The sequence below is a fragment of the Amphiura filiformis genome, chromosome 2 (assembly GCF_039555335.1).
Source record: "Amphiura filiformis chromosome 2, Afil_fr2py, whole genome shotgun sequence".
Taxonomy (NCBI): Eukaryota; Metazoa; Echinodermata; class Ophiuroidea; order Amphilepidida; family Amphiuridae; genus Amphiura; species Amphiura filiformis.
In genome coordinates this window covers 9,915,018-9,929,630 of record NC_092629.1, presented here as the reverse complement: position 1 = coordinate 9,929,630, position 14,613 = coordinate 9,915,018, and the positions used below count along the sequence as shown (strand labels likewise).

The following is a 14,613-nucleotide window of genomic DNA, read 5'->3' as shown; positions in this document are numbered from 1 at the left end:
GGGTTCACCGGAAGTAAATAAGATTTTGTTCATGGGTTTTTCTTATGAAATTGGATAAGATCAGTGCTGTACGGTGCAAAAACTGATTGAGGAGCCAATGGCTCCTAACTTTATAAATTTAGGCGCCCAAATTTTGCTCCCAAGTTAAAAAAACTGAGGCGTCAACGCACCGTATTCCAACTTTTCTCGAAGTCATTCTGCCACAATGTTTATATCTACGTTCAATGTTAAGGGGGTACTACACCCCTGCCCAATTTTGGGCCTATTTTTGCATTTTTCTCAAAAATTATAGCGCAATGATGACAAATAAGATATGTATATTATAGGGGCAAGGACTACAACTACTGCACTGGAAATTTAATTTCGGCACAGACAACAGTTGTGGAGTTATAGTCAAAAATGAGGGAAAACCAATATTTGATCAATAAATCAATAACTACTTGCTTTGAGTTGCTGAATTTTCAGTACAGTAGTTGTAGTCCTTGCCCCTATAATATACATATCTTACTTGTCACCAATGTGCTATAATTTATGAGAAAAATGCAAAAATAGGCACAAAATTGGCCAGGGGTGTAGTACCCCCTTAAGGCATTGAGATGTCATGATATTCATAGCCGTACATTTGTACTATTGAACACTACATTATTTACACGTTCTGCATTTGCTGGCGAATAAAAGCTTCAACAGTTGGTCGCCATTGGCACCAAGGATTGAAGGTTTAGTCGCATCAGAAAAAATCTAGTCGCCAATGCGCCTAAATTGGTCGCACCGTACAGCACTGGATAAGATGTATCTAAAATCTTTCAAATAATTTGCAAATTTGTTAAAATAACTTTAAGTATCATATGTAAGCACATTCAGTGTTTTTTCAAAGTAAAAAATATTGAAAATGTTATATTTATTTACCCACAATGCACTATCTAAAATGGCGGCGCCCATGGTGAGACAAATTTTGGCAAATGCTGCAAGAAACAATGCAATTACAACCACATCTAGGGGATTTGTGGGGTCGTCATGCTACAAGCAGAATAAGGAACCGGAAGAGAAAGATGTTCTATCGGAAAATCCATTTTTTGATAAATATGCTGATAAAATAAAAGAATTACAGAGGTAAGCTTAAAAAAAGAGTTAAGGCATATTACTAGCCCTAGAACTCTGGCCATAGTATCCGTTTTTACTTCCACTAGGGCCAGAGGCACTTACATTGAAAAATTTGTTGGAGATGCTTGAACGATCCAGTACAAAAAATCAATGCTTGATCGAACCAATACAAATGTGTGTCAGGTCACTAATTAACATGATAAAACCCACTTGAGAACACACAATCGCCAGTCATTTCTAAAGACGCAGTTATCCTCAATCGCTTTTGCAGAAATCTGAATCGCACGCATGATCAGTGTTCTAAATCGCCGTCGTATTTGCCTGCTGAGCATGCGCATAAATCGCTGTTTTTCAAAAGCGACACGTAGGCCTATATTGACACCCTCTGTCGGTCAAGGATTCAGACTCAGTCTGATGATGAGCAACCCATGGGTATAAACACAGCTTTACACAATGACTAATTTACATAGGCACAAAAGACCGTGTTCATGTACCGTTACTCAGCCAAACATGGCAGAGTAGGTCCCGGATGACGGTACATGTTCCTATCTCCTCAACGTTATACCTTTCCAACAAGGAAAGAGATACGAAAAGCGAACGTCTAAGGCATATAAGCTTACTAGACTACAATATGCGGAACTCAGTCTTCAATGATAGTCAGTAATTTATCTTTTGGTCGTTTAATACATGACTATCATTTGATTGAAGACTGAGTTCTTATGATACATCTTCCGAGGAGCAGTTTCAGACAATAGCTCGGGATTATTGGGGCAGAGGTTATCTTTTGAATTCTTTCATGACGATTGAAGCATAGTCACACCTGTCAAGGACACTCGGCGTGAATTGAAAGACCATGTCACTCGCCACAAAAGAATGTCAAAGGTCATACGACACCAATTTGTAGGTATGCTAGGTGAATTCAAATTTGCCATCAAATTGCATCGTTTTATATATCAAATTAAAGCCCTTGAGTAAACTAAGCCAAAACTGAAAACCTTTTTTCATAGCACTTTCCGTAGCAAAGTTACATCTTGTCAAAGATTGACTTTCATCAAAAAGATTCAGCTAGCAAAATTCCCCAAAACGGCATATCGGGGTGTTTCTAGATCTTAGTCTCATGGCGATAGCAGCTTTTTTAATGGAACTGCTATCAAAATCCTCTAAAATTCCATGTGCGACTTGATTATCACCATAAAAAATCATATATTTGGGTCAAGTGAAGTATAGAAAACATATTTATGTAGGTTTCCTTCACCCACCTATTCTCGAAAAAATTCAAATTTCTATGTAAATATGCATTGTGTTGGGGCCCCGGTCTCGGCGAATTCGCTGACTAGTAAATGTGTTAACTAAGGTTTGCCTAGGTTACCTACAATTTGGTGTCTTTCCGCGCCTCGAAATATGATGCTTAAGGTCTATGCACAATCAAACTTGCACCATTAGCACTGTACAAATAATTAAGAGAACACACCAGGTACCACCACCATGATGATCAATTGCACAGTTGGGAAACCACCAACCAACAGTACCGGTACACACCGCTGCTCACATTACAACCCCATGCACTGAACTGACCAATCAGGTGCATGGATTTTCAAGAAAATTTGTTCTGGACCATGAAAAATGCTCATGCATATTACGTTTGTCCATCAACATTTGGCAGTCTCCACTTGTACTTCCTACACAAGTAGCTTGAATAAACCTTAAACTTCCGTGAAAAACTTTGAAAATCTCAGAAAAACTTGTAATTTTTACAAAAGGCCTTGAAATTTGAGTAATGTTGGTTCCACCCGGGGGGGGGGGGCACTTCCAAAACAGATATGCATCATGTGCCTCGGGATAGACCCCCTTTTTCGAACCGGCTTGTACCCAATGACCCCCTTTTTTGTGTTATGGTCCTACCTATTACCCAATGACCCCCTTTAAAAAAAATTCATGTACGGTACTCAATGACCCCCTTTTTTCTATTTCCTGCTACCCAAATGACCTCCCTTTTTAATTCCCCCAATTTAGGTGGTATTTGTGTTTTCCTCCAGAAATAATGAGATTTCTCAAATTTCCAAGGTGGCCAAGTTGTTTTTTCAAGCAGTTTGGCACTTCTTAATGATACTCTTTTGGCAATCCTGTACCCAATGACTCCCATTTTACAATTTGTTACCCCAATGACCATCCTTTTTTCAAAGTTTCATACCGAATGACCCCATTTTTTTTAGGTTGTGTACTGAATGACCCCATATTTTTGTAATTGGTCGTGCGCCATGAATTGGGGGCCAAATGCGTTACATACTAAAAAATTGAACAATTTGCATGTTTTTGTACTTAGACTGATCTAATTCATAAACTGTTCATCAAAACCCTATAAAATTATATATCACTGTAAAGCTTAGGGTACCAGGAATACACATGTACAAACAATTGGTCAATATACAGGGTGCCACAAATGTCATATAGGGTGGAAAAGTTGAATTTTGGTTCAAAAAGTATACAATTTTGTTCCTGTCTTATTTACTAACAAAAATTCCTGTTCTGCTGAAACCTTTTTAGATGTGCTAATAACATTGTAGGCTTCCAAAAAAAGCAAACTTGTAATGATGAGTTATGTTGCCCAACTGAGATACAGGGTGTTCAAAAGTCGTACATAATTTTTATGATTTTTATTACATAATCAATCACAACTTGTTTTCCTTCATGACCTCCACAAAAACCAATGGCATATTTGAATTCCTCATCAAATTTCCATCCAAAAAATGTAAACTTTTACAGCAGTAGGGTAACTCCTTTAAGAAATATGACCTTTGGAACATTTCGGAGCATAAATGAATACTTAACACAGTAACGTATAGGAAAAGCCTAGAACCCATGACACAGAATGCAGCACACATGCAACAAATTAAATTAACTTGGAGTAAAACTGGTCACATTTCAAACTAGACATAAATACCAAAACAATGGTACATAATCCATCTCAATACCTTACTGGGTTATGAAGTTACAGTAAAAAATATATTTGTGAGGCACTAAAAATCAACATTCCCTATACTTTAACACATGCCTCAACCGTAGGATCCTCAACCGTAGGATCCTCCACCCCTGACTTCACATCGTTTGAATTGCAATATCTCAATAAGTAAATAAAGTGTGATGTTCTTTCTTTCCACAATTTGAGCTAGATAAATAAGCAACAAAATGAGACCAAAACTAGTTCAGTACCCCTCTCCATTCTTCAGATCTAGGACAAAATGTCCTGAATAAAATGAAAAAATGTAACGCCTCCACCTTTTCCAATACCCCAATTCATGACGCACGACCCTTTGTACATTTGACCTGAATGCCCCCTACTTTTAACATGGCCGAGGCACATCCCTGCCATTTCAGATAGGGAGTGCCCCCCCGGGGTTCCACTTACATCAGTTACATGTATTTCAATGGGATGTAATTTGAGCTGGTGATGTCATTGGGTTATAATGAGCTGTGTTTGATTCATTTGCATAAGTTGAATTTGTACAGAAGTTTGCTTGTGCTATGACTGTAAGCTTACATGATGCATGCATGCTTTTACGCAGCTTAACAATGTGTACGTCGCATGACAACAGCAGGCTAGGCAGTCAATCAGAGACAGGTTAAGTATGTATGTGGGGGCACGGTGACACCCCAGTTCCACATGTTCCAATAATTGAAACTCCCGGCTGCGACTGGGAGTTCCATCCTAGTCCGAAACATCATGGTCCTAGACTAGTTCCTTCCTCACCATAGGGCCATGTATGCCCAGCGCGGTCACGTCACACTCGGTGTGACGTGCCCTGAACTCCAAATAATTTTCGTAAGCGACAGACATATTGCAGGAAAGCGTGCCAATTTAAGCTTCCTGTAATATCTATTGCACATAACATAGGCCTCACGAAGTCACAAACTTACAAACTTCAATATGAACTTCAAATACACCAGACCAGCTGTTAATCATTACCGATCCTTCAGAACGTTTTACTCAAGTCATGCAGCTGTTCGATGTAAAATGCGACTTCGCTATCTCCATTTTCCCTATTTTACCTTCTTCTGGAAATGCGCAAGGCATTGTGGGAAATTGTCAGAGCTGTGCAAGTCCTCAAACATTCGAAATTTGTAGTTACTACAACTGGGTGGCACCCCGTTGACAGCGATACAGGCTCTACCTCACAATCGGAGGGAGTTTGAGCCCCGGCGTTGCCATCGCGTTGTGCACTTGGGCAAGGCGCTTAACCTCACCTATATCTACCCAGGGGTGAAATGGGGAGCTTTTAGGAATATGTCCATTGAGGTCATGTGTCATATGGTGGGGCACATTTGTGTTACAACTTGTAAACACATAAATGTGCCCCACCATCATAATACTAATCATGGCGTGTCCGTCCGTCTCGTCCCTCTGTCCGCGCGCTATGGTGTGCGCGCGGCTCACTAACGCGTGCTCACTGCGCATCATGCGAAGGTCCAGCAGCAGTGCGCTATCGCGTAGTGCGCAGAATACCGACGGGCGCAGTGCGAGCATCAGAAAGCATTACAGTGTGGCTAATCGTTCAGGTGCATCTGATCGGATCAATAGGCCTATTTTCAACACATATTTCAATACGGCACACGTGCAGAGGCCTATTACAGCAGAACATGACTATTTCCGGGGTATTTTTTTGGGGGGGGGCTCATATGTGTACAATCCACATCAAAACGATGCACTTATCGGCTGCTACATGTGCCTCATTTCACATAATAGCAAAGAATAAATACCAGACTCATCTCCGAAGTGGAGGTCACTTCGAATCATCCCAAGTCACATGGTTAGAAATACAAAGAACATTCCTTTTACCATATGACTTGGGGATGATTTGAAGTGACCTCCACTTCGGAATTGAGTCTGGTACTTACTACTTATTCCTAGCTATTATGTGAAATTAGACACATGTACACACATGTAGCAGCCGACAAGTGCATCGCTTTTGATGTGGATGTACATATATGTGGTAGCAGGACAGGGCTTGGAAGAGGCGAACGATGGGTTTCAGATTACGGTCAAGTAAGCGCCACAGCTACAAAACTACTAAGTTGAATATTGTGTCAAATTGGGTCTTGATCATTGAGAGACGTATATCATAGTTAGTTTAAAAGGTCAGGGCAGGTAGGCCTATATGGGTAACAGGTGTTGCGTAATTAGAGATAGTACTATCACGAGAACCACCCAACCCGAGAACCGCTAAATCTAGTATCATATGTTATCAAGCACCAATTTTGATCAGTTGTCCTCCTTTTCACTTAAATTTGATGCATCTAAAACTATAATACATCTCACATCAACAAAACTATACATTTTTGGAAAGCTTATGTTCCAAGGAATCCAACTATGTAAAATCAAGGTTGGTATACAGGGTGTGTAAGAAAATTATATATACCCTTACCAAAGTGGATGGCCTGCACTAGGCATTCCACTAGCATGCCATTCTGCATAATTCTCAAGATACAACAGTTAAAGCTAAAATGCATGTTGTGACTAAAATCTTGGCATTTGTGTGCTTTTGCAGGTGGGGTCAAGCGGAAAGGAAAATCTAGTGTGTGCGCCACTAGTGGACAGTTTAGTTGCTTTTAAGGAAGTGGTCTTGGATGCTTTGCTTGAATTGAAGTGAGTCTGTTTGTTGAGTTAATGTTGCTGGTAGAGTGTTCCACTCTTTTATTGTTCTGGGGTAAAAGGAATAGGCCTACTTGAAGACGTCCTTGTTGACTTGTAGTTCTTTGGATGGCTACGTTTAGTATGACGGTGGGTTGGTTGCAGTATGTTTTGTACTGGCAGGGCCAGGTGACCCTCGCTGGCTTTCTGTAGTATGGACAGTCTATCAATCTTTCTTCTGTCAGTTAGAGATTCCATGTTTAAGTCAGGCATAAGTTTGGTTACTCTAGTGCGTTTGCTGTAGTCTTTTTTGATGAATCTTAGGGCATGATCACATCAGGCACTTTTGATGTAGGGACGTGGAGTCGACCCTACATCGAAACCACTTCCCCGTGTAGTGTGAACACAAAGTAAGTGGATTCGACCCTACATCAACAATGTGGATCGAAACTACCTGGTTGAGGTAGTTTCGACCCTAGGAGGTGGGTTAAATTTTGTAATGTGAATGCGATAATGTGGAGTCGATCCAGATCGACTCCACATATACCGAAGTGGCCATGGTCGTGCGGGCGAAATGGTGAACGCCAATGGAACAAAACGAACTGTATTCACTGGGAATTGACTTCATGACATTTACATGCTAAAAATATTTCAGTCCACAGCATGCTCAACATAAGCTTACATAAATTACTTGTTTTACGAGCAGACAGGCCGTGTTACGGGCAATCCCAAATAAATGGCTTATGGTTCTGTATTCGGCGTTTTAGCCGCCACAATGTTACCGCTATTAAATCGCTTCTCTGGGGTGATGGCTTTACGAAATTTGGTATCTATGCTGCGTGGTAACGGCGCTTTACTTCGGTCGTTCTGACATCCGGTATGTGGATTCGCTCCACTTACGCCATAACCCGCTTCGATGTAGATTAGCTTGGTAGTGTGAACGCTTGAACTCAATGTGGATTCGATGTGGATCGACACCACTTCACTACCTAGGTACGAACCCACATTGTGTAATGTGAACACGCCCTTACTGCTCTACGCTGGATCGCTTCTAGTTGGTAAATTTGATCTTGGGTATAGGGATCCCATACAGCGGAGCAGTATTCGATGGTTGGTCTAACAAAGGTTTTAAAAGCTGTGAGTTTGATGTCCTCAGTACATGAGCTGAGGTTGCGTTTAATGAAACCAAGAGCCCTGTTACCTTTCGCTGATATTTGATTGATGTGTTTTTTCCATTTCAAATCCTTTGTGATTTCAACTCCTAAGTACCGGTATTGATGCGAGTCAGTTTCAAGTCAAGTCAAGTCAAGTCAAGTAAAACTTTATTAATCCACAAGGGAAATTACACTCATGAGTGCTCATACATACAAAACACATAATTACAACAAAATATCATATCATATCAAAAACACAGTGAAAAAGATGAAGCTCTGTCAATTAGGCCTACGTGTTACTAAGAACGGCGCCCCGAGTGTAGTTAGAGTTATGAAGTCTAATAGCTTGTGGAACGAAGGAGGAAAGATACCGGTAATATTGTACCTCCTAAATTGTATTTATGTGTGAAAATATGTTTACGAGCATGTGTAATTTTAAGAGTGAAACATTTTTCTGTATTAAATCTCATTTGCCAGTTCCTTTCCCAAACCGACAAAGTATCAAGGTCTTTCTGCAAGGCTTCTGCATGTAGTGAATAGGGAAAAATTGTGATTCTTGTGACTTGCAGAACAGTGAGTACGGTACTTTAAAGCATGAAAAATATCAAATCATTAGTTGAATATGAATAATGAATGAACAAGCTTTGATTTGAGATATGATTTGCATAATATATAGTCAGAATTTGGCAATGATTAAATTTAAAATTCAAAAAGATATCATGTTGCCACAACATTTCTCATAGAGATTGCACATACTCCTCCACTGCTTATCCTCCACCGCTTATCCTCCAGGTTTATCCTCGTTAACATTTTAACATTTCAAATTGTGAAACATATCTGAAAAGTAGAATAATCAAGCTGTATAATGAGCTCAAACTTTATGCAATTGGACAAAGAATAGCTCTGTAGCAACAAGTTAAATCTGGAAGAGGAGAGAAAAATGTAACACCTCCCACTATTTTGGGGTCCCACCATATGACACATGACCTTGAGCGCTGTCCAAAGGTACAATGTATGAGCATGCCTTGGGTATTGTATGCCAGCTGACATCTATATTCTAATCACCGCAGACAATATGTAAAGCACTTTGATGTGAATTAAAGGTGCTATATAAATGTCAACATTTATGTGTGTTTCAACATGTTCAATCATTCATACATTCATAAAATAAAGCAAAACAATCACAGTGAAAAGTGTGGCACCACCACTCTACATGATATTTTTTAAGCTTATATTGTAAAAAGGTTAGACATAAAATTAGCATTGTAGTTTGAAAATGTGATACAATTACGATTGGGTCAAATACAGCTGTGTTCATTCAATTAAAATTCCCAGTATAGTTCATTATCATGATGACATGACATTGAACATGTTGAATTTAAGTAAAACTTCCTTGTTGAGTTTTGAATTTACTGATCCCCTGGGCCCCAAGGAAGAACAAAGGATAGGTCCTTACCCAGGCAAAAGAAGAAATAAAACAAAACAACAAAACAAACCAGTCTTAAAACTCCTGTGAATTAATTTGCAACCCTACATGTAAATGGAACCCAAGCATATATGTTGGTTTGTTTTGATATGTTTTAGACTCCATTTATTTCAGAACGCTTGAAGTCACTGCTTGTACTATATATTTATCCTGCAGATCAAAGCCAGAAGAATTTCAATCAAACTTGAAAGCCGTTAAGGAAAAAGAGAAATGGAATGATGCAGAGAAGCAGCCGGAAGAAGCTGGGGTAAAGTGACATTTTGTATTTTTTTATTATATAAAAAGGATTTAAACCTGGCAAGCTGATCAGTGATTGGCCAAACCTTGTCTACTGTAGTAGACCATTTTAATTTATCATCCCTCTGACCATGGAAAATCCACCAATCCTATTCTGATCCAACACTCAACAGCTAGTTAGCCATGATATTTAGAATACACAATGAACTACATTTTATGCATTAGTAACACTTGACATGATACTACCTCATTAAAATTGCAGCCTTGGTTGTTTATGCACAGACCCTGTGATTTTATGTTGTAACATGTACCTGACCCAGATACAGCAATATAGAGCAGTCCCTTTTTGCTCTGGGCAGGGCAGTCACTGGGGATGTGTTGTGTTTTATGCCTGGAATGGTATGAATTGAATTAATAATAATATAATAAAAATAATAATATATAAAAATGCCAATATAATAAATATTTTCTTTCTCCCGAAAAAAAAATCATGCAAAAATGGGGCAGAAATGACAACCTTATATGAAGCCCTGAGGTCTTATTTAGAGAACCTATACCATATCATTCCTCTTGTGTGTCAGATTTACTTGTCTCAGTAGTTGAGTCCAAACACCGCTAGATAATGTGCCTTTCTGATCCACCTCATACCCACATTAAAGATCATTAAAATTCAGATGTTCTTTATGATTTTAAATATAAGGCCCTCTAAAATGTGTGTTGTCTTCAAGTGTGAAAAACATAAAGGTTGGGTTAGTTTGGTAGATTTTTTTATTAAATCTTCAATTTTCAAAATCCCCAAAATTATTTACAATTATAATTCTTCAAGAGACATTTGTCATTTTGACTACTAGACACTTGTTAAAAGCAAGTCTTTCAGTAAAATGTTGATTTTAAGTGAAAACATTAAATCCTCTTTAAAAAAAAAAAAACCAAAAAAACTTCTGGTTGGTCGCTGAGGACAACACAACAACTTTTTTTGCCTAACTTTGAAAACTAGTTGAGAACATGACCCATCTCTGCATCTATTAATTTGTCTTTTCTTTCTTTGCTTCATATAGGCTAAACCTAAACCAGCACCAATGCCAAGATTGTTGAAAGCTGAAAGCCAAGGAGCTTCCCAACATGTAAGCTACTTTTTAAAAATAATTATCTTAGGGTAAATAATTACATATGTTATGTCACATATGTATTCATACATGCAAAATTAATCAGAATAAGAATATTTTATCATACATTTTCCATTTTGCATTGGACCCCCTGAATCCAGCAATTTCTTTTTAACTTGAGCTTCTTTACAATTTGATTTTGGCGAACTATCGTATTCATTCCCTTGTAACCGCTGAGGGTGCTTAACAAAGTCATTATGGTTGGGCGTTTATTTATAAATATTGTTTACATAATTGCTTGACAATGTACATGAAACTTGCCCAAAATAGTTGATTTTATGTGCAGACTGACAGTTCCTTGTTTGATGCGTACATGTAGTTGGATCCTCTTCCCATCAGTGCGCATAATGGTGTATGATCATTGTGTTGGATCCTGCACATAATGATGGAGGATCATGTGTAGTAAAGTCGCTTGTTGGGCGCTATAAGGGCATGAGCGGTAAATGGAACAAATAAAGTTCCAATTTTGTAAAAATTGAGACAGCAGAACCTTGTTTGTAAACACAAATTTGTGTCAATCACCATGGACCTGCCACACTTGCAAAAATCTCAGCTATACTGCTAACATTGTCTTCCCAGCATGACTGTAACAAATATTTCTACATGTAGCACAAGTTTGATACACCTTGTTTGTATTATTTTTTATTTTAGTCACTGGACTCTATCATAAAGATGGATTTGATTCAAGACTTGTCTGCTGATGAGATCTCTAATGTGAGTAAATGAATTTGATTTGCCCAGACAAAGATTGCTAACTGCTATAAACAAATGCCCAAATATTAAGCTTGATTGGTTGAAAACCTGATGTGCTCATTTATTTTTTTCTCCTTTTATTGAGGGTTCAGAGCCAAAAGGTCGTAAGTACAAAAATGCCATTTTAATAATGATACAGGCATTTTTGTACTTGGGCCTTCCAGTGTTGGAAGGATTGTTTTGGTACCAGACAGCCCTACATGTATGTGCAGAAAAGCCATTTTGAGATACAGGTATTTTGTCCTCCGAAGGGCCTTTTGACTCTCACACATTCATGCATTAGTATTACTATAAAATCATGAGGTGCCCAGTGTTGTAAGGATTATTTTGGTACAAACATCTAATTTTTCCAAAACTGTACCTAGCCCTAGGGCCTTTTGGCTCTGACCCCTCAATATGATTGCTTACCTTTGTATATGTATCTGGTATAGGTAGATCAAATCATGCAACAAATAATATACTATGATACAATTTAATTAAAAAGTTTCATTTAGATTTAACAGATTGCATGTAATTAGTACTAAATTATGAGAGGCGAACCTCCAATCATAAAACATGAGGACAGTGTAAGAGCTGGACCTTGCGTAAGAAGTAGACTCATAAGATATGGACAAATCTTTATCACATGTAAATGCATAATACATTTACATGTATAACAAAAGGGTATACTCAACTTGATGTAGGGTAACCATAAATTGATGAGCACTGTCAGTCATTAAAATATTTTTGAATTAAAACATTTTTTTTCAGTTATGGAAAGAATTTCATGCCAAGAAGGATTGCTTAAGTGCCATTATTCCGGTGAGTCTAAATTTGCTTTGATGTTACTGTTCTCACCTTACTGTTTTATTTATTTATTTATTTATTTATTTATTCTTTCTTTATTGAGGGTTATACTGCTTCAGTGACAAGCACTGCTTTTCAAGCAGGCCCTCATTGATACATGTTATATAGCAACAAAATATATTACGATACACAATATTTACAAAGTATCATACAGTATTTACAACGTATTTACAATATATTACAAATAAGTATAATGGTACCATCAACTACAAGATAATTATAAATACCATGATTCAAAATACAGAAATACAATAATTATATTTATATACAAAATCAAGCAAGTAAATGAATAAAATATAGAAAAGACAGGCCTAAATTTCTTTAATTTTTGATTGAAATTGGCCTAAAGTCATATTTTGCATCTGAGCTCTTACTGTCGGTGGCAAAGAATTCCATGCATAGGCTGCCCTGACATGAAAAGTACGTTGACCTGAATTTGATTTAAATTTTGGTACAATCAATGTATTAGAAGTATGATTTCTAGTTATATGATTATGGTTATCATGAACAAAATCAAATTGAGAAGATAAGTACGATGGATATTCATTCTTTAAACATTTGAAAACAGTCATTAATAGAGTATTATGCCATCTTTGATCAAGTTTAACCCACTGCAATGTATTCATTAAATCATTAGTTGGTGTCCTTATATCTGCTGAGAGAATTATTCTAGCTAGATTATTATGAAGTACCTGAAGCCTATTATGGTACTCTACACTAAAATTTGACCAGACCATGCTTCCATAATCAAAGTGGGGAATAACAAGAGCATTGGATAACATTACAGTGGTTTTGTATGGAAGGAAATATTTTATACGGTTTATTATGCCAGTTCTTTTGGAAATAGTTTTACTAACATTATCGACATGAGCTGACCAAGACAGCTTGCTATCAAATTTCACACCTAGATATTTAAACTCATCTACTCTTTCAATATCATTGTTGTTATATATTAAATGTACATTGTTGAACTTTTCAAGCATTTTGTTTGTACCAAAGATCATAAACTTAGTCTTTTCAACATTTAAAGTGAGTTTGTTTACTTTGAACCATTCAGCTACCCTACTTAGACATGACTCCATTTGAATTTTAAGATCAGATTCATTTTTAGCTTTACACATTAAAGAGGTATCATCTGCATACATTACAGTTTTACATTCAGACACAGCATTAGGTAAACAGTTAACAAAAATTATAAACAGTAAAGGACCTAAAATTGAGCCCTGAGGAATACCAATATCAATTGGCCTAAAGTCAGAAAAAGTTGAGTTAACATTAACAGTTTGTTCTCTGTTGTTTAAGTATGATTTAAACCATAATAATTCATCCCCACATACCCCATATTGTTTAAGTTTCCTAATCAGAATATCATGATTTACAGTATCAAATGCTTTCTTTAAGTCTATAAATAAAACGCCTGTAGCATAACCTGTATCCATATTCTTTAAAATGTAATCTTGAACATCTAGAAGGGTTGTTGTTGTGGAATGATTTGGACGAAATCCTGATTGAGCATTTGATAATAGTCCTACATTACTCATATATTCATATAATTGATCATGAACAGCTCTTTCAATGATCTTTGATACAAGTGGTAATACAGAGATAGGTCTATAGTTACTAACATTAGTTTTATCACCCGATTTAAATATTGGAGTTACTTTAGCCTTCTTCCATGTATCAGGAAAAGTAGACCCATTCAAAGACTGGTTGCAAATATGAACAAGGCATTTTGAGATGAAAGGCGCAGCCAACTTTAATAACCTTACATTGAATGGATCTAATCCTGATGATTTGCAATTTTGCATTTTACTTATTTGTTTAAGAACAAATTCATTAGATATTGCTCTAAAACTAAATTTGTTTACACTATCATTTTGATGGGAACATACAGTATTACAAGTGCATACATAATTATCATTGTTATTATTAAATTTGCTCCCAAGTTCATTACCTATAGAAGTGAAAAACTCATTGAACTCATTTGCCATATCCTTTTTATTACCTGAGTAATTACCATTCTTTTTAACAACTGCTGTAGGTATACTTGATGTTTTGTTTGGTATAATTTTCTTAATTGCTTTCCAAAGATTTTTACTATTATTTATGTTGTTATTTATAGCTTCGTTATAATAACTCTTTTTCAGTGAATATTTCATATTGTTTACTTTATTTCTAAGAGACTTTGCTTTACTCCAATCTTCAGCATTATTTGTCTTATGTGCTTTTGAAAAATAGTAGTCC

At 37.1% G+C, this 14,613-nt stretch overlaps 1 protein-coding gene across 1 annotated transcript in view; it reads left to right on the top strand.

Moving 5' to 3' along the window:
• The first annotated feature begins 919 nt into the window (after nucleotides 1-919).
• Nucleotides 920-14,613, top strand: part of LOC140145856 (ATP synthase mitochondrial F1 complex assembly factor 1-like) — a 34,284-nt gene continuing 20,590 nt past the window's right edge. Inside the window, exons 1-5 of the mRNA XM_072167543.1 lie at nucleotides 920-1,110; nucleotides 9,524-9,614; nucleotides 10,663-10,728; nucleotides 11,422-11,484; nucleotides 12,274-12,324. Coding sequence (XP_072023644.1) covers nucleotides 926-1,110; nucleotides 9,524-9,614; nucleotides 10,663-10,728; nucleotides 11,422-11,484; nucleotides 12,274-12,324 — 456 coding nt within the window. The 5' untranslated portion in view covers nucleotides 920-925. The remainder of the gene's footprint in view (nucleotides 1,111-9,523; nucleotides 9,615-10,662; nucleotides 10,729-11,421; nucleotides 11,485-12,273; nucleotides 12,325-14,613) is intronic.